Source organism: Lissotriton helveticus, chromosome 1_1 (genome assembly GCF_964261635.1).
Source record: "Lissotriton helveticus chromosome 1_1, aLisHel1.1, whole genome shotgun sequence".
Classification (NCBI taxonomy): Eukaryota; Metazoa; Chordata; class Amphibia; order Caudata; family Salamandridae; genus Lissotriton; species Lissotriton helveticus.
The window spans coordinates 1085112266-1085131273 of record NC_136057.1 but is presented as its reverse complement, the minus strand read 5'-3'; the positions used below and the strand labels follow the sequence as shown (position 1 = coordinate 1085131273).

Below are 19008 nucleotides of genomic sequence, written 5' to 3'. Positions count from 1 at the left end.
CCAAACATTGGCAAGAAATGTTGTCTGGGTCCGAGCCTCTAACTGAGAGCCCAACAGCAATATACACGTACCTCTGAATATACTTCTGCTACTAAAATCATTTCCGTCTAAGTTTTTTTTTTTTACATAAAACACAGCTTCTTGCTCACTTTTTCCTTTCGTACCCGCACACAAACACACCTTTTAATTACGTGTGCTCCGCGAAACCTAGCAGCAGAAAAAGCACCGAAATCCGCTCTTCAAGCCGAAGGAGTAACGACTGGCTGCGCGCGCTGTACGAGCAGACGCCGCCATTTGCACGTCAAGGAAGCGCAAGAATGCCGTTGTTGCGGCTGCCATGTGGGCTGTTATTTGAGCATCTCCTACCCAGCCTCTGTTTAGGCCTGTTCATACCAGATATCACTGACAACGTTTTCATAAGGACATATGTTGAGCTGCACAACCGACTACGAAGTAACGTCACGCCGCAGGCCAGCAACATGCGCTACTTGGTATGTGGATGGCGCGCAGCCGCCGAGGCCTGCAGCAGCGCCAGCGTGTCATCAGCTATCAGGGGCTAGCAGCAGGGCCGGCGCTAGGCATGGGCAGTGTGGGCAGCTGCCCAGGGCCTCGCGCTCAGCACATAACAGGGGGCCCCCGCTTTCACACTCTCACAGGCAGCTCACCTACTCCCCGAGGCCCCCCTCCCCAACCCGATCACATTGCTAATGTATTTGTGAGCAGAGCGAGGTGTCTTGACCTCGCTGTTCAGGGCGGCATTCCTGGGTGTGAAAGGAGGGGGGAGGGTAAACAAGGGGTACAGGATGTGAGAGCAACAAAGCCAATAATTACGGCAGCTCTCCAGAACAAGGACGGGGCAGCACCTCTGTTAAAATCCTGTGGTGAAGAACTTGTCGGCCCTTTGTCTATTTCATCTCCAGGCGATAGATGGCCCTTTTGTTTCCACGATTAACCAGACATCAGAAGATAAGGAGAGGTTGATGAGGGGAGGGGGGAGCATCTAGCTCAGACTGCCACAGTAGGGCAGTGTTTATTTATTTTATGCGTTTTTATATAGCGCTGACTTTACCCAAAGGTGTCAGAGCGCTTCACAATAGGAACTGTACTGATACACGAGGAGAAAATTCCAAGCGAACAAATTAGAAAAGCAAACGTTAAGTTACATGAGGCAAAAGTGACAATTGTGAGCAAACAAAATACAAGAGGTAGCAAACGGTACATTACAGGAGAAAAAAGTGACATGGGTGCAGGTTACAAAAGCGTACAGAGTGCAAGAAGAGGTATAGTACTGCAATAAATGGCAGACACTCAAACACAAGAACAAACGTTACGTAGGCAATGGTGGAACTTGTGCTCAGCAAAGTGTCTCACTACTGCTTTGAGGCACAGGAGAGGTGGTCCTTATCCCCTGGGCCTCAAAGCACTAAATCAGGCTGCAAGGTTAGGCGTGGGGCCCCTTTCACTGGGACGTGGCCATTATCTAGTGCTTCGAAGTCCAGGGCAGGGGGCCCTCACAGCTCGCGACCAGGCTGCAAGGTGCAGATGTGGGGCCCCCTTTGCAGGGCTTTGTAGCCATTACTTTGTGCTGGGAGGCCCAGGAAAGAGGGCCCTGTCCTTGGCCTCACAGTGCTACTGTTAGATCATTAATTTCTATTTCCCAGAGAGACTAGCATGTTTGCTTCCCAGTCTAGGCCACCAGTGATAAACTTAGAGGGTTGTCTAGTAAATACAGCTAAGTGCGTACAAATGGATTACCACCCAATTTCCCCAGCAGGAAGCTCTGTGGCCCCTCTTATCGCGAATTAAGCAGATTGACTGCTTCGTGACACACTTTGAGCCCCTCACTTATGTCCGAGGGGCTGTGAATTTCTTGTCCTTTTAATTACTTGTAGGGGATTTCATAGATACTGTTTTGACAGCCCATGTTTGTGCTGCACCTGTGTCTTGTTTAACAGGGCAGGGAAGATGGGGTGTGGTGGAAGGCAGAAGGGAAGTACTGTAGCTGGACAAGGTTTCTCGTTGTGAAAGAGTGCGACACACTGTCAGCTACTAACCATGAAAACATGTTGTCTGCCTTTTCAGATGTAGAAATGACAAACAACTTCATTGATATTATGAGTTGAAAGACATTGAAAAACCTATTCAGTCTAATGTGCAAAGGAATAAATGCATTCCGATGAACTACTCCCGGCAGAGCCACCCTTTATCCGTAGGCCCTTGTCCCCAATCAGTGCCTCAGAAAAGCCCTTAAGAGTCCTTAAACATCCCTCTTTTTTAGCTCTTCCTTTTGATCTCTGAAGATAGCAAAATGCGGCTGCGCGTTGTTGAAAATCTTTTAGTGCTACTCTGACCCTTTTTAGGGTAGTGCCTGCAAGAGCATGCGCTACTGCATGCGTCTTGTTTGTGAGACACTGTTCTATGCAAAAAGGGCTTGGAACCAGCCCGTTACTTACCACATGTTGCTTTGCGTGGTACTCTTCTTTACAGCCTGATCATTGGTCAAGGCAGATCTAACATCACTTCCGTTCCTCTCTGTCGAGCAGGGACCAGGCACTGATTGATTCAACTTAATCAGTGCACGTTCGCTACTCCCGATGTGATTGAGGTACTATTTTATTCTGTTCAACTTTTAGTGTCCTGCAAACAGAAGACGTGAGACTGGTAAAAACGAGCCTAGCAGGACAAAAAAAGTTGCAAAGATTTATTTTCTATAGTTAAGTTTCTTTTATTTTGCCAAGTCTTCTTTTCTTACTTTTCACTAATGTTTTCTTTTGTTTTTGCCTGTGTACGCTGTTCTCAAATATTATTGCAAATTGACAATGTTTCTTTCTTATGTGTTTTTTCTGAAAAATGCTTTAACACATAATAGTTCAGTACACCTCCAATCGGGCCCACTCTAATGCACGCCAATCCACCCCACACCAATCCACCCCACTTAATCAAATCCACCATAGACCAATCCAAACCACCCCACTCCACCACACTCCAATCCTCCCACCCCACACCAATCTGCCCCACTCCAATCCAAAATAATCTGCCCCACTTCAGTCCAAAACAATCTGCCCCACTTCAGTCCAAAACAATCTGCCCCACTTCAATCCAAAACAATCTGCCCCACTCCAATCCAAATCAATCTGCCCCATTCCAATCTCCGCACTTCAATCTGCCCCACTCCAATCTCCGCACAAAAATCTGGCCCACTCCAATCCAAAACAATCTGCCACACTCCAATCCAAAACAATCTGGTCCACTCCAACCCAAAACAATCTGCCCCACTCCAATCTCCGCACGCCAATCTGCCCCACTCCAATCCAAAACAATCTGCCCCACTCCAATCCAAAACAATCTGGCCCACTCCAACCCAAAACAATCTGCCCCACCCCAATCTGCCCCACCCCAATCTCTGCACTCCAAGCTGCCCCACTCCAATCTCCGCACGCCAATCTGGCCCACTCCAACCCGAAACAATCAGCGCCACTACAATCTGCCCCACTCCTGTCTGCCCCACTCCAATCCAAAACAATCTATCCCACTCCAATCCAATCCACCTCACCCTTATCCAATCCAACCCACTCCAATCCAATCCACCCAACTTCAATCCAATTCACCCAAACCCAATCCAATCCACCCAAATCCAATGTACCCCACTCCAATCTGACCCACCACACTCTAACCCAACCCACCCCAATTCAATCCAATCCACCTCACCCCAATCCATTTCACCCCACCCCAATCCAATTCACCTCAATCCAAGCCACCCCACTCAATCCAATCCACCCCACTGCAAATCAATCTACTCCACTCAGATCCACCAACCCCACCCCAATTCACCACAACCCATTCCACCCCACCTCACTACATTCTACCCCACTCTAGTCCTCCACCCCACAACCCCCCAGTCCACCCCACTCCTGTTCACTCTTCTTCACTCCAATCCACCTCTCCCCAATCCAGTCCTACCTCCCCATTTTAATCCACCCCACTCCAGTCTAATCTACCACATTCATTCCACCCCACTCCACTGCAGTTCAATCCACCTCACTTTACTCCAATCCACCCAACTCTACCCCAATCCAATCCACCCGCCCCAGTTCAGACCACTCCACTCAGTCCAATCCCTCCAGCCCACCACACTCTAATCCACCCTACCACAAACCAATGCAACACACCCTACTCCATTTCAATCCATACCACTCCAATCCACCCCACCTACCCAGTCTAACTCACTCCACTCACTCCAACTCGCTCTATCCCAATCCACCCCAATCTACTCCAATCCACTCACTATCTCAGTCCAGCCAACCTACTCAACCCGATTCCACCCTACTCCAACCTACGGCACTCCTCTCTATGACGCTGCACTCAAAAAGAATAAAAAAGTTATTTGTATCTGAATTCAACTTCATCTCGCTATACCCTGTTGCATATTTAACTAGGAGTTAGAATAGCCATCTTTGTGAGATCTGCGTCAAGCATCCAATGTGACTAATGTAATCCACTTAATACAGTTTTAAAATAGACTTATTCCATTTGGATATTTATCTTTTAGTTCATGTTACTGATATCAACAGTATGTCTCTTCAGCAATGACAAGATCAATAGTTTTGTGATGTCAGTTTTCTATGATGTCACGTCTTGTGACGTCACAAGCAAATTAGAGGGGCCTCACATCTTCCCTTTCGCCCAGGGCCCCACAAGTCCTAGGACCGGCCCTGGCTAGCAGCGTGTTCCGTGGGAAGTGGAAGGAACTGCAGAACACTAGAGTAAGGGCATGCTAAAGCTAGCTTCAAGCTCTGATCTCTGTGATGATATAACACTGACTCACAAGGCTTTAAGTGGGATAAAAAACTGTGCCGGGTGGGGGACTCTAAAAGGTGCGTGGCCAATGTAAACTAAGGGTGTGGCTTAAAAACCCGTGTCATCATATTATTTTAAAGCCCAGCCCACTTTATTAATGTTTATATTAACACCCTTTCGGCTCTTTTCTATATCTGTATATTCACACAATTTCATCAGATGAAAACATTCTGTTGCCTATTATTCAGTTGCCATATACAGCAAACAGTACCACAATATATTCATATATAAAAAAAAATATTACATTTAAGTTGTTGAGCAGTGTTTTTGCGGTGTGCAGCTGGTTTACCCACCTTCTTTAGGACAAAGTATTAATAGTAATGAATTCATCTAAAAAATAATAAAACCATATTTCAAATATACGGGCAAAGAAAGACCAGTCATAACTGCATCAACACATGCTCAATGCATACAATACCCAGTACTTTTTTTCTCACCATTCTTACTATCACATTTGTTATCAACTCACCATCTATCTTAACTCATACACATCAATTTCATTATCCTATCATATTCATTTTTCTCAGTATTCATGCTTAATTTCAACAAGGGGCTTGTAATGTAAAGGTGAAACGATAATTTTATTAGGTGTTGGTAAGAATAATTCTTCATTACCCATCATATAGTATTGCTATTTGGTATGTCCTTAATTAAAAATAAAGTACCTTTGGGTTGCTATAAACTGTTTTCCCGTTCTCCGTCCCAGCCATCCATATGGTCCCTTCGCTTTCTCTGATACAGGGAACCTGTTTGGGTATACTCTTCTTTGTACCCATTTTATATTCGTTCTGCAAAGTTTCTAATAAGACTTACATTCAAATAGAAGATGCCTTCAAAAGATATTGTTTCACAATGGTCACCCTTTCGATTTTAGCGGTGATTAACTACTTGTTCATACCAGACATCTTAGTGGTTCAGATCATGGGGGAAGATGGGGCATGTGTGGATCTTTTTAATGTCGACAGCCTGTGGGTCTAAGGCTGGCTGTACATCGCCCACACTACACAAACTGAAGGACCTTCTTGACTCTAAGGAAAATCAATCCCCTCTAGTAGTTGCTGGTGACTTCAATGTCACTTTTGAACCTTTAGGACAGGAAGACTTGTGCCATAGTAGGGAGGAAAATGAGCTGTGACACGTTCCTCCTTTGGATCTAGCCCCTATTAAAAAATGGTCCCAAATGGCCTTGCAACTCAATGCACTAACTCTCGAGTTTGGCCTGGGGGCTACTAACGGCCGCACTGAACCTGACAAATTTGTGGCAAGCACCTACAACCAATCCACTAATACAAGTCGTATTGATTATTTCCTGTTGGATCTGAGACTGTGGCCCAAATTAATTGATGTGGTAGTAGGAACCACTACGGATAGTGACCACAATCCCCTCGAATTCACTATGACTTTACCTTGAGCCAAAAGCCTATCCCTCCCAAACTTCACACTCACAACTAGGGAGGTATGCCCTACCAACGACAATAGAGAACTTCAATGGGTACGCGAAGCCATGGACACAAAGAAACTAGATTTAATTAACACCGATCTGGAGACTAATACTAATCAGATGCTTAGACTAATGGAGCCCCCGGGAGATTTTGATAAGATAGCTCATTGCCACACCAATTTCTTTAGTCAGCTGGCCTTATATTTTAGAATATCAGGACACACTCAACGTGCCCCTAAGAGCTCTAGGCCACAACATTCCTGGTTCAATCGAGAGTGCAGGAATCTGAGATCTAAACTGGCTATTGCTATTCTAGCTAATACTGCGGCTGTAGTGAGGGAAACTAGGAGGTCCTACAAGATGGCTATAAATGAAGCCAAAAAGGAATGGGAAATAGATTGCTGGTTGTTTATCAGTGAAGCTTGTCGCAAAAAGAACACACATCGATTTTGGCTCTTAGTGAGCAGGGGTGATGCATTACGACCTCAGCCACCCAACAATAATGTTGCTATTGATGCCTGGCACCGTCCTTTTTCCTTATGATACACTGGATAGTTTGAGCATGCTAATGAGGCCCTTGGGCCTGAATTCAATTGTCCCCAGACAAATATTTTTTTTTACCTTATCAGATATAAGGTCCAGCATCAACTCAGTTGTTAGATCTAAAGCCCCTGGGCCGGATGATATTCCTGGAGATATCTTTCTCAGTAATATTGAGAATTGGTCTATCTATATTCTCACTTTGGCCAAAGGTATTGCAGCAAACTCCACAATTCCAGCTTCTTGGAGGGGGGCAGAAGTAATTCTGGTGTTCAAGAAGGGTGACCACTCGATACCCTTGAATTACAGACGATTAGCTTGAGCGATAGTGCTCAGAAGGTCTTTGCCTGTAAACTCCTTGCGACCTCCTTGCGAAAATTAAATCCTGGATAAGTGACAATATTGTGTCTCCTTATCAAGCAGTATTTAGATGGAAAGTAAGCACTATTGATCAAGTTTTCCGCTTTCTGTTATTAGATTGGAAGACTGTGACTATTGGCCAGGGAAGCTTATATGTAGCTTTTATTGACCTAAGGTCTGCATTCAACCTTATCTCTAGACGCAGACTCTGGTGTGTTCTGAAGGAGATGGGCCTCCCCTACAAAATACTAGCATTGGTTGTTTGCCTTCATGAGTACAACTACGCAAGGGTCCGTTGGGGTAGCCAGGGCCAACTGAGTGACCCGATTAGGGTGGACAAGGGGGTCCTCCAGAGAGGCGATGTTGGCTCCTACCCTTTTCTTACTTTTTATTAATGGCGTTGTATAGCATCTTGCTGACAGTCCAGCCAATGCACCTTACACTGGTGGGGGTTGAGTGGGGGGAGGACAAGGGTAAAACATTACTCTTTGCTGACGATACCCTGATAGTCTCCAAGACACCTAGCCCCTGCAACATCTTTTAAAACACTTTGAATCAGTTTGGGCACTGAGAGGTCTCGAGGTTAATACCTCGAAGACCAAACTTTTAATGCTGAATCCTCATAGATCTTTTAAGGGTAAGCTGTTTCTGGATGGGACACCTCTCGAGAGAGTAAGCACCTTTGATTATTTGGGTGTCACACTCTCTGAAGATTTGACTTGGAAACATCATGTTAAGAGGTGGGACCCTCCAGCACAGGACAATCACAGGGACCCTGATCAGAGAACACAAGACCTCATCGAGTAAGCCAATAGCTGCCTCTCTTTGCATTTACGATGATAAGTCTGTGGGTGCAGCTTTACATGGGGCTGAACTCTGGGGGTTTGACAAATTGGACGCATTACTTGCAACTGTAAATAAATAATTAAGATCATTATGCTCACTTCCCCAGAGCACTCCCCTGCATCTGATGAGATTAGACATGGGCAGAACCTCAATTGTAGAAAAAGCACAGTTACGACCCGTACTTTGTTGGCTATGCCTAAAAACCACCTCTGAGTTACATCCATACGCTGCTGCCCTGGATGAGGTATATGCACTTGATCGCTTCAGGAAATTAGATGGATGAATAAGGTGAAGTCCATGATTGCAACTGTAGGGTTGAAAGGCGCATGGGACACTAAAGACCAAGCATTGTTACCAAGTAAAGCCCTGATCAAGAAGCAATATTGGGACTGGGTGGCACAGTCTTCTATTACTTGTCCAACTTGGGGCCGTTTGGCACTTGATTTTAATTCCGCAGGATAGGAAGCTTTACATACAATTCAGATTTAGCTCCCTTCCTGTAAACACCTTCACAGCCTCCTGGTGCCAGTCCCCTTCTGTATCGCCCCTTTGTCCAGGCTGTGCCCTCACAACTTAGTCAATCAGCCATATTTTCTTTGTGTGCCCTAAGTACCAACAAGCAAGAACTGAGTGGTTGGCTCCAGCATGCTGGCGGCTTGGTACCTGATGCCATAGTGAAGCCTTGCGCATTTTAAAATCGGACTCAAGTCTTTTAATAGTTTGTGCAGTTCCCAAATTTCTTGGTAGGATGTGGATTAACAGGAGGTCATTGATTAAATTACAGCCATTGTAATTCTTTTTACAGAATTGTTTTTATATTGTTTTATTTATGTATATAACAATTTCTGGTTTGGTTTGTGTTGGAAATGGCCCTTTTTGCAGAGTTATCCCAAACCTTTTGCTTCATCTTCCTATTTTTTCTTGACCTGTCTTTGTTGGTTTTAGGACTCTGGGCGCATTATCACTGCTGATCAGTACTAAGGTGCATATGCTCTCTGGGAAATTGTGTAATGGATTGGTGATTCCATGATTGGTTATTTGATTTACTAGTCAGTCCCTAGTAAAGTGCACTGTGTGGGCCCAGGGCCTGTAAATCAAATGCTGCTAGTGGGCTTGCAGCACTGGTTGTGCCACACACACAAGCATCCCTTTAAAGGTAACCCACTGCAGTGTCTGTGTGCAGTCTGGTAATGCCATGTTTACTTGGCAAGTGTACCCACTTGCCAGGCCCCAACCTTTCCTTTTTCTACAGGTCAGTCACCCTTAAGGTAGGCCCAAGGTACCCCTGTGGACAGGGTGCTGTGTATGTTAAAGGTAGGACATGTACTGATGTGTGTGACATGTCCTGGTGGTGAATTATAGTGTATTTCATTTTTCACCATTGCAAGTCTGCCTGTTCCCATTGGACAGAATAGGGAGTTTGTTTATACCATCTTATAAACATAACTACCCCTGGGAACAAGGTAGAAAAGTAAATTTTAGTATGTCCGGACTCAGAATGTTAAAATGCATCTTTTAGTGAATAAGATTTTTACATTCTGTGTTTGAAAATACCACTTTTAGAAAGTAGGTATTTTCTTGCTTCGCCATCCTGTGTTCCTCTGCTGGGGTTGTGGATTGACTGTCTGGCTTTTGGATGACAGGGGCTGGAGAGGGGTAGTTGCTCCAGAGAGCCTGATGGGTCAGGGCTGGGCTGAATAGACCTGGGTTGCATTTAGAGTAGTGGGAGGAGATTTCTTTCCACCTGAATGGGCCTGGCCTGCCTTGCACAATGCCATCTCCACCCCTGCCAGGAAGCTGCACCAATGAGGACAGAACTGGTTTGGGCTCAGTACAGACACTCTCTGCCTTCAGAGAACAAAGGATTTGGTGGCATAAATATTGGGGCCCAGACCCCAGAACTTTAGAACTCTTTTGGACCAAGAAGACTACCAAAAAGAAGAGCTGGAGAAACAGAGAGGAGGAACTACCACTTTGCTGTGTGCTTTGCTGTGTTGGCCTGTAGTGACTGCTTCTGTCTTGGGCAGTGAAAGGACTGGACTTGAACTTGCTGCAATCTCTTTTTGTGAGTTTCTTTAAGGGTTTGAGGTAGAGCTTGCCCCTGTTCAAGAAGCCTCAGGAACAGCAAAGACTTCAAGTTCTTCTGCCCTCAGCACTGGGGACTGTGTGTTTTGTGCTGCAACAGAGATGAAAAAGCAACCTGACACCGTCTGTGACGCCGCTGCCGACTCCGTGTCCTGAAGGCACCGCCGCAACGCTGCCCCACAGCCTTGGTCTCACAGACGACGACGCCACCGAGCCGCTGCTTGCACTGTGACCTGTGGGCCCCACACTCCGCTCCGCCTAGCTTCACATTGTCTCCCTGGTATCCCCGACGCCGCCGCTTCACGCGACTTTGCCGCCGCTACTTGCACCTTGATTTGAGGGCACCGCTCGTAAGTTACACGAGGCACTGCCCTCATCCCGCACCGCAGCCTTGGCCTACCGACGCCAGCGCCATCGACTCCAGTTTGTCAGCCGATTACAGCATTTCAGCAACGACGCCGTCGCTGCTTGCACCGTAACCTGCCAGCACCACGACGAGCACCGCATCACTTGGCACCGCAGCCCTGGTCTCACCGATGCTGCTGGACGACCGTCACCAAGCCACTACCTGCACCACGACCTGAGATCAGAGCACCGCTGCACTCTGCACAGCAGCACCCGATGCCAGCTGACGCCGGCTCCCCTGACGCGAGGAGTTTGATCTGCAGCGCGTGGGGCTTCAAGGGCCCGACGACTCCTGCATCGACCTCCAGAACCTATGCCTGCGGACACCTTGCTTTCGGAGCTCAACGAGAGGTCGCCAGCGCCCTGCATTTCTAAGGGTACTGTTTTGCGGGTCTTCCCGACACCTTAGCTAGCCCGCGGCGCTGAAGTCAGCCAGAACTGTTTAGATTTGTTTTTTATGACGTTGTGTAAGCCCCAGGCAGAGCTATCGACGTCAAGGAACTTTATTTCAAGGTTATTTTGATAACTAAAGATTTCGAAGTACTGTATTATGGATTTTTATAGTTTTTGGTCTTGTCTTAAGTATATAAAAATATTATATATTTTTGTAAACGGGTTTGGTGTCCTTTAGTAGTGCTAAACACTGTATTACTGCTGGTTATGTGCAAATGCTTTACACACTGCCTCTAGGATAAGCCTGACTGCTCGTGCCAAGCTACCAAGGGGGGTGAGCAGGGGCTATATTAGGAGTGTAACTCCCTAATCCTGACTAGAAGGAAGGGTCCCTACTTGGACAAAGGTGCAATCCATTGCCAACTAGAGACCCCCATTTCTAACAGTTTCGGTGCTATTTGTAGCATTGTGCCCGCATGGTGGGTCATGCTGTTTCGTTCTTACAGTATAGACTTATGAGGCCATTGGTTATAATTGTCTTGCAAACCCTTTTAATAACTTTTATCATTGTTTTAGCAATTTTGTCTAAGTGGCCACTGTTAGATGAGTCTGATCTACTGTTTTTTGTACGTATACATCTACTTCTTTTGTATTGCAGGCACAACATTTCCTAGGTTACCATTGTATTATTGTCGATCAATGTTTTAGATGGTCTGTGATAGTTTTTAGATATCAGCTTTAGTATGTTATGCTCCTTTTCTTTTGGTATTGTATGCATTTACACTGTTTGGTCCTCTCACCATTGGTTGCAGATTATTAATTGTTCCGGATTTCAATACCATACAGTTATTAACCTCCTTATATGGGTATTTAGATGGACTGTGATAGTTATTAGTTACCAGTTTTAGTATGCTGCTTCAAACTCCTTTTGTACTGAACACATTTGCACTTTTTGGTCTTCTTACCTGTGTTTGCAGTTTATTAATTGTTCTGGACTTTCAAAGCATGCAGCTATCAATCTCGGTACTTGGATATATAACTTGTTTGTTGTCATAACGAAGGTCTGGTTAACCTACAGTCAATGAATGTATATGCCTGTTTCAATTCTTTATGTACTGTATGTGTTGCACTTTTATAATCGTAATGACCGAAATTAAGTTATTGTATTTTACTCGTTCATACCTCAATTTAGCGTCAGAGGAATCGTTACGCCTACAGGGGATAAATACTTATTATTGGAATCCTATTTATATTTTCCGCTATTTACTTGTAAATACTCGTAGCCGAACTTGTAAGGTCGCCTTCCGATTCACTTGTTTAATACATACACAACCGAGTATTTTTTATCGGCTGCAGTGGACTTTCCTTTCCTCTTTTATTTACTAGTTTTTCTTTGTATGGGGCTATTTTATTTCCTTTTGCCCTCATGCTCTGTAGATATTAGAAACAAGCATTTACAATGCAATGGTCCCGGCATTGTTAAAGTTAGAGCTATTGGCATTGCTCATGACATTACTTTTATTTATGTTTTTGTTTTTAAAACATAAATAAATGGCATTGTCAATTACAACGCCAATAGCTTAATCGCTCGCAAATGCGAGACCTATTGCATTTGCACCCACACAGAGCCACCCACACAAAGCCACCCACACACACATACAGAGCCACCCATACAGAGTCATTCACATAGAACCACCCAAACACACACAGAGCCACCCACACACACACAGAGCCACACACACAGAGCCCCACACACACAGAGCCCCACACACACAGAGCTCCCCCACACACAGAGCCCCCCACACACACACACAGAGCCCCCCACACACACAGAGCCGCTCACACAAACACACAGAGCCACACACACACACAGAGCCCCCCCCACATACACAGAGCCCCCCCCACACACACACAGAGCCCCACCCACACAGAGACACACACACACAGCCCCCCACACACACACAGAGCCAGGGGGCAGGAGAGCAAACACAGCCAGGGGGCAGGAGAGCAAGCACAGCAAGGGGGCAGGAGAGCAAGGACAGCGAGGGGGCAGGAGAGCAAGCACAGCGAGGGGGCAGGAGAGCAAGCACAACGAACGAGGGGGAAAGAGAGCAAGCACAACGAACGAGGGGGCAGAAAAGCAAGCACAACGAATGAGAGGGCAGGAAAGCAAGCACAATGAACGAGGGGGCAGGAGAGCAAGCACAACGAACGAGGGGGCAGGAGAGCAAACACAATGAACGAGGGGGCAGGAGAGCAAGCACAACCAACGAGGGGGCAGGAAAGCAAGCACAATGAACAAGTGGGCAGGAAAGCAAGCACAACCAACGAGGGGGCAGGAAAGCAAGCACATCGAAGGAGGGGGCAGGAGAGCAAGCACAACCAACGAGGGGGCAGGAAATCAAGCACAACCAACGAGGGGGCAGGAAAGCAAGCACAACCAACGAGGGGGCAGGAAAGCAAGCACAACCAACGAGGGGGCAGGAGAGCAAGCACAATGAACGAGGGGGCAGGAAAGCAAGCACAACGAACGAGGTGGTAGGAGAGCAAGCACAACGAGGGGGGCAGGGGGCAGGAGAGCAAGCACAACGTACGAGGGGACAGGAGAGCAGGCACAACGAACGAGGGGGCAGGAAAGCAAGCACAACGAAGGAGGGGGCAGGAGAGCAAGCACAACGAGAGGGGGCAGGAAAGCAAGCACAACGAACGAGGGTGCAGGAGAGCAAGCACAACGAACGAGGGGGCAGGAAAGCAAGCACAACGAACGAGGGGGCAGGAGAGCAAGCACAACGAGGGAGGCAGGGGGCAGGAGAGCAAGCACAACGAACGAGGAGGCAGGAAAGCAAGCACAACGAACGAGGGGGCAGGAGAGTAAGCACAACGAGGGGGGGGCAGGGGGCAGAAAAGCAAGCACAATGAGCAAGCGCAAACCCCTTGCTTGCGTTATCCAAGCTGCGGGCCGCGACCAGGAGAGACTCAGCACCGGCTCCAGAGGGACGCATGCTGCACTCGCTGCCTCTCCTCCTTTCACTCCCTCTCCGGTGCGTAACATGGCAGCCGGCCTGAGGAGTGGGAGAGGGAGGGAGGGAGATGTGTTGCCATGGAGCGGGAGGGAGAGAGCGGGTGAAAGGGAAACCGGCAGACCTGCATCTGGGAGTCAGCTCCCCCGTGCTGTGGCAGGACGTCCCAGAGCACAGCGTAATGGCCCTCGAGCCAGCTCAGGCTCCGGGATCTCGGAGGCAGGGGGGAGGTCGGTGCGATGATCTTCAGGTCCCGGTCGAGTGCCGAGGAGCCCGGGCACATGCTCTCGAAGCCCGGGCTCGGGTTCAGCTCCAGCAGCTCATCTTCCAGCTCCTTGTCGGACGAGGACGACGAGTAGTGCGAGGATGCGGACGACGAGCAGGAGGCTGTGGAGAAGGAGGTGGAAGGCGCCGGGGACAGGGCGCGGAGGCTGCCGTCGCCGCTGCTGCTGGTGTACCTGTGCGGCGAATCCGCGCCAAGAAACACAAGTTCACCCTTTGTACCTGGGCCGGGCTGCGCTGTGTGGAGAGGAGTCAGAGTTTGCTCACGCTGCCTGCACGCGCCAGTCGGCCCTCTGATTGGTTAATAAGGAACACCAATCAGAGAGCTGACTTGGGCGTGCAGGCAGCGTGATGAGAGGCTGCTCTCTGCCTGATGATGTCAGGGAAAGAAAGAACACCAAAAACACCCCCCGAATCCCGTCTTGAACTGAGTGATGCCCCTCTCCTCCAATGGCGGCCTCCGTTTAGGAAGCCAGCCAATGGAAAAGAGGGGCGGGTTCAAGCCCCCATACATAAAAAACATAAAATCTCGCCAGCGAGACTGCGCAAGCGCAGCCATCGCTAGGCCGAGACCTAAAAAAGCACATATATATCTCGATTGACTCAAACTACAGATCGATTATTGCTGGAGTAAAATCATAATATTCTTCTATTATTCTCATTATTTAAAGTTGTTTATGTATCATTCAATCAATCCATTCTATTCAATTTAGTTACTTATTTGAATTGCACTCAATGTACTTACAAGATCGATATTTCTAGCTCCCACTAACAATGTTCAAACAACTCTGTATTAACACTATTTACATGCTATATCTTTAACACAATTGGACCAGTCGGCAAATTGGCTAACCTTACTCCACCCTTCGAGATGTACAACAAAAATAAAGTTTTTTTTTTTATAACAAAATTGGGGGTTTGTAATGTTATCCCTCCCTATGTACTTAATATTTCAAATGCCCGTTCATTATATTCAATTTAATTACTTAATTGGATTACACTTGACTAAACTTATGGCAATCCATATTTTTATCTCCCACATAGTTCTGTTCAAACGGCCACTATTATTAAAAATATTTATGTGCTTTGATATCTTTAACGAAATTAGACGGGTTACCAAGTTGATTAATCATACCCAACCCTTCAAAGTGTAAAGTAAAAGTGCAGGTTTTTTGTAAAGATGGGAGTTTGTTATCCCGCCTTATTTACTTAGGGGCAGATTTACAATTACTGGCGCATCCCTGCATATCAGCAGGGATGTGCCAGTAATTGTGCGCCGCAGCTCCGCCACCCTGGATGCGCCGCATTTACAATGCGGCGCACATGGGGCAAAAACGGCACATATGCGTCACGCATCTGTGCCGTAAAACGGCGCATTGCTGGAGTTGCGTCGCAAGCGCAACGCAGCTCCAGCAAGGCTTGAGGGGCTCTATCTCCACAATGTTGCGTCAATCCTTACGCCTGCTTCAAGCAGGCGCAGGGTTTTGACGCAGCATGGGCCCAAAAGTGACTGAGTGAAATCTTGTAGATTTCACTCAGCCACTTTTGGGAGGCGTTCCTGCGCCGGAACGCCCCCCCCCCCTGCGATGGAACGCCTCCTTCTGGGGCAGGGCTTTACAACGTGACGCATCTGGGAGATGCATCACGTTGTAAATACCCCGCACCATGTCGCTTCTTTTGAGCCACCGCTGCGTCACAAAAGTGAAGCAACAGCAGTGTAAAAGAGGCGCAAGGGGCTTGTAAATCTGCCCCATAATATTTAAAACGTCCTCAGCAGTGCTTAATTTGTGCCGGTGCTTTCTGGTGCTTACCACCGGCACTTACTTTTCAGGGTCTGGTCTACCCCAGTCTGCACGTCGCCACATATGATGACATGATGTTATTATAATTAATACTGACTGCTCAGTGACTCGCAGTCAGCGCAGGCTGGTTCTGGGTCTCCTGAAACCCAGTGTGCTTCGGTTCAGTCAGTCAGTGTGAATGTGACACAGACAGTACTGGAGCCGGTCAGCCAGAGCAAAGCAGTTGCTCACTGCATTCATCATAAATCATAATAATGATACTCACTTGACTCATGGCATCATCATGGCGGCTGCAGTGTCGCGCGGGCGTGGCCCTTTGTTGATTGGACTGTTGTGTTGCTGGTGGTGGGCGGGACTCGGGAGCAGTACTGGGCCGTAGTCAGACAATGGTTGGGTTGGATTTGGTTGTGCGCGCTGCACGCAGATATTTTTCCGCACACACGCACCTCACGAGTTAGAGCCAGTCTAACCACGTTGAGGGCAGGCAGCACCACCACCAGGCGGCCTATCAGTTAATAAAGTGCCCCGCAGGCAGGCCCAACTGACCACGACGAGTGTAACAAACTGTAGGTACTAAGGGACTCATTAGGATGGCGGGCGGACTTTGTCCTCCCACCATCCCGACGTGAAGAGTGACTGCCCGCCTTAAGGGCGGGGGTCCCGAGGGGGCAATCAGGATGCGCCCGCCACAGTGGCAGGCGCATCCCGCATATTTAACATTGCGGCGGGTGGTGCTGAAAGCACCGCCCGCCGCAATGCTAAAAATGCATGGCGCACATTCCAATGCACAACTTGACAGGCACCGCACCATGCCTGCCACTATTGAAATGCAGGGGGGTACCATAGGTACCCCCCCATATGCACCCCCACCCCCCAGAGTCCCTAGGGGCTTGCAACGGGCCCCCGCAAGCAATTCCCGCATGCCTTTCTGTGGCGGCAATGCAGCAACGGAAAGGCATGTTTCCGCCCTATAGTAATATGGCTGGCGGTGTCTAACAGACACCGCCACCATATTAAACTATTTTCCCGCCCGGTCGACTTGTTGAAAATAATAATATGGCAGGGGGGAAATGGGTAGCGTGTGGGGCAGATCTCGGGCGGATCCGCCCGAGATCCTAATGACCCCCATTGTATCAGTCAGTCAGACATCATCATGCCATGCCACATGCGTCATGCAGCCCAGCCCCAGTCGGTGGTGGCGTGTTGGGCACGGGGGTAGTTAGTATCTCCGGCAGTCCGGCTCCATTCGATGACGCACTGTTCTTGGCCCTGCCCCGGCCCACATTTATTTAATTCATCATCTATATCACACGGTTGTTAAAGAAGGGAAGGCCCTGCCCCTGCAAGTATCGTTTTATCCTCAAATTCGATGATGATGCATACTCGCTGCATGCTCCTGAGTCCTGCCTGGGCTCAGCTGGCTTGGCCTAGTAGCGGCCGCCGGCAGTGCGTACACATTATCGCGCTAGCCGCCCACGGTACGCATACGCATAATATATCACAATAGGGCCACCGAACGGCCGGGGTTAAGTTGTTAAAGAAGGCCCTGCCTGCCCCAAGTATCCTCAGCATTCAATTTAAACACTGCACTCTGCCTGGGCCGGCCTGGTTTGGCCTAGTAGCAGCCGCTAACGGCGTAGTCAGGTCCGGTACACATTATTATCACGATAGGGCTGGGCTGGCCGTTGTTAAAGTTAAAGGCCCTCCCCTCCTAAACAGTTTACTGACTGCTTAACAATAGCTTAGTCCTTAGTGGCTATCCTGGGTCGGAGCCGGCACAGAGAGTTGTTCTGGCCTGGGTCTCCTGAGTCCCGGTGTGCTTCGGTTGAGCAAAGGCCAGCAGCCCGCCTGCCCGGGTTACGTTGTTAAATGCCAGGGGCTGTGCGGCAGGCAGCTCAGCGCGTGCAGATTTGTTTCTGATTGCCACCACGGAGAGTTTACCCACATAAATCTTAGTAAAATCCCGACAGAGGCTGGTGGCAGATAATAGAAATTGACTCCATTTCACGCATGAAGAGGTCTATACTGCTTTGTGGTGAGTTCGAAAGGCGCTACCTATCGCGGCCATGAAGCGCTTTACCCTGTTGTGTGGAGGGAGCATTAACTGCTCGTGGAACAAATGACATTTAGTAAGGCAATTTGCGGGGAACAGGAAATCTAAAATAACGCCGTATTTTGATGAGATGGAATGTACAGACACACCAGTCATGAGGTTGTAAGGAACTTTCCATTTGCCTTTGAACCATCTGTGCCGTGCCTAATGTCAGATGCTAAATAACCCAGTTTTTTTTTTTATTGGTAGAGTTACTCTAGTACTTGTGAATATTATAGTGTGTGTTTTAGGGAGTTCCTGGCAAAGCCCCCCATCCCAAACACCAGTTGCGGCTGAAGGGCAGTGCTTTGAACGAGGGGGTGGGGAAAATGTATTGAGCCGCTTTCTTGTTGATGTGGTGCAGGCGGTTGGTCAGCTCTCTGAGTGAGTTTATGGGTGCATTTTTCGGGGTGCCAGCACTTAGGAGAGGGGGCTGGTAGTCAGCTCTCTCAGTAAGTGGAGGCCTATTTTTTTTTAGCTAAATCGGCCCACAGTAAGAAATCATAAGACCCCTGTGCAGTCTGCACCATGCCCATGATGCTGCCAGCCTCGCCTTATCAAGTCCCTTCTGGCAGCCTCAGCATGCGCACTCTTTACAAGTGTTGAAGCATGCACTGCTTTTTTTCTCTTTTTCAAATAAACTTCACCCCACCCCCAAGGCCGTCATTCCATCTAGTAGCGCAAAAGGACTACAAATTTAACTGCGCAGGTGGTGGTTGCTCTGCCTTACCGCCTTGGCCCCAGCCCTCGTGCTGGCATGCTTTAGCATATTATGTAATGCTTATGATGCATGCATAAGCATTAAATAATATGCTGCCCTGCCTGCCATGCCTCGCTGTCATCTTATCACATATTTACATATTATTTAATGCCTATTCTCCGTGT

The 19008-nt window shown here is 48.0% G+C and overlaps 1 protein-coding gene across 2 annotated transcripts in view; it reads left to right on the top strand.

The window, feature by feature from the left end:
- Positions 1-216: 216 nt before the first annotated feature.
- Positions 217-19008, top strand: part of LOC144772185 (GLIPR1-like protein 1) — a 417152-nt gene continuing 398360 nt past the window's right edge. The window contains exon 1 of one of the 2 annotated variants that reach the window (XM_078656318.1): positions 217-491. In XM_078656318.1, coding sequence (XP_078512444.1) covers positions 318-491 — 174 coding nt within the window. In that variant the 5' untranslated portion in view covers positions 217-317. The remainder of the gene's footprint in view (positions 492-19008) is intronic. The other variant, XM_078656325.1, reaches the window with a different exon arrangement.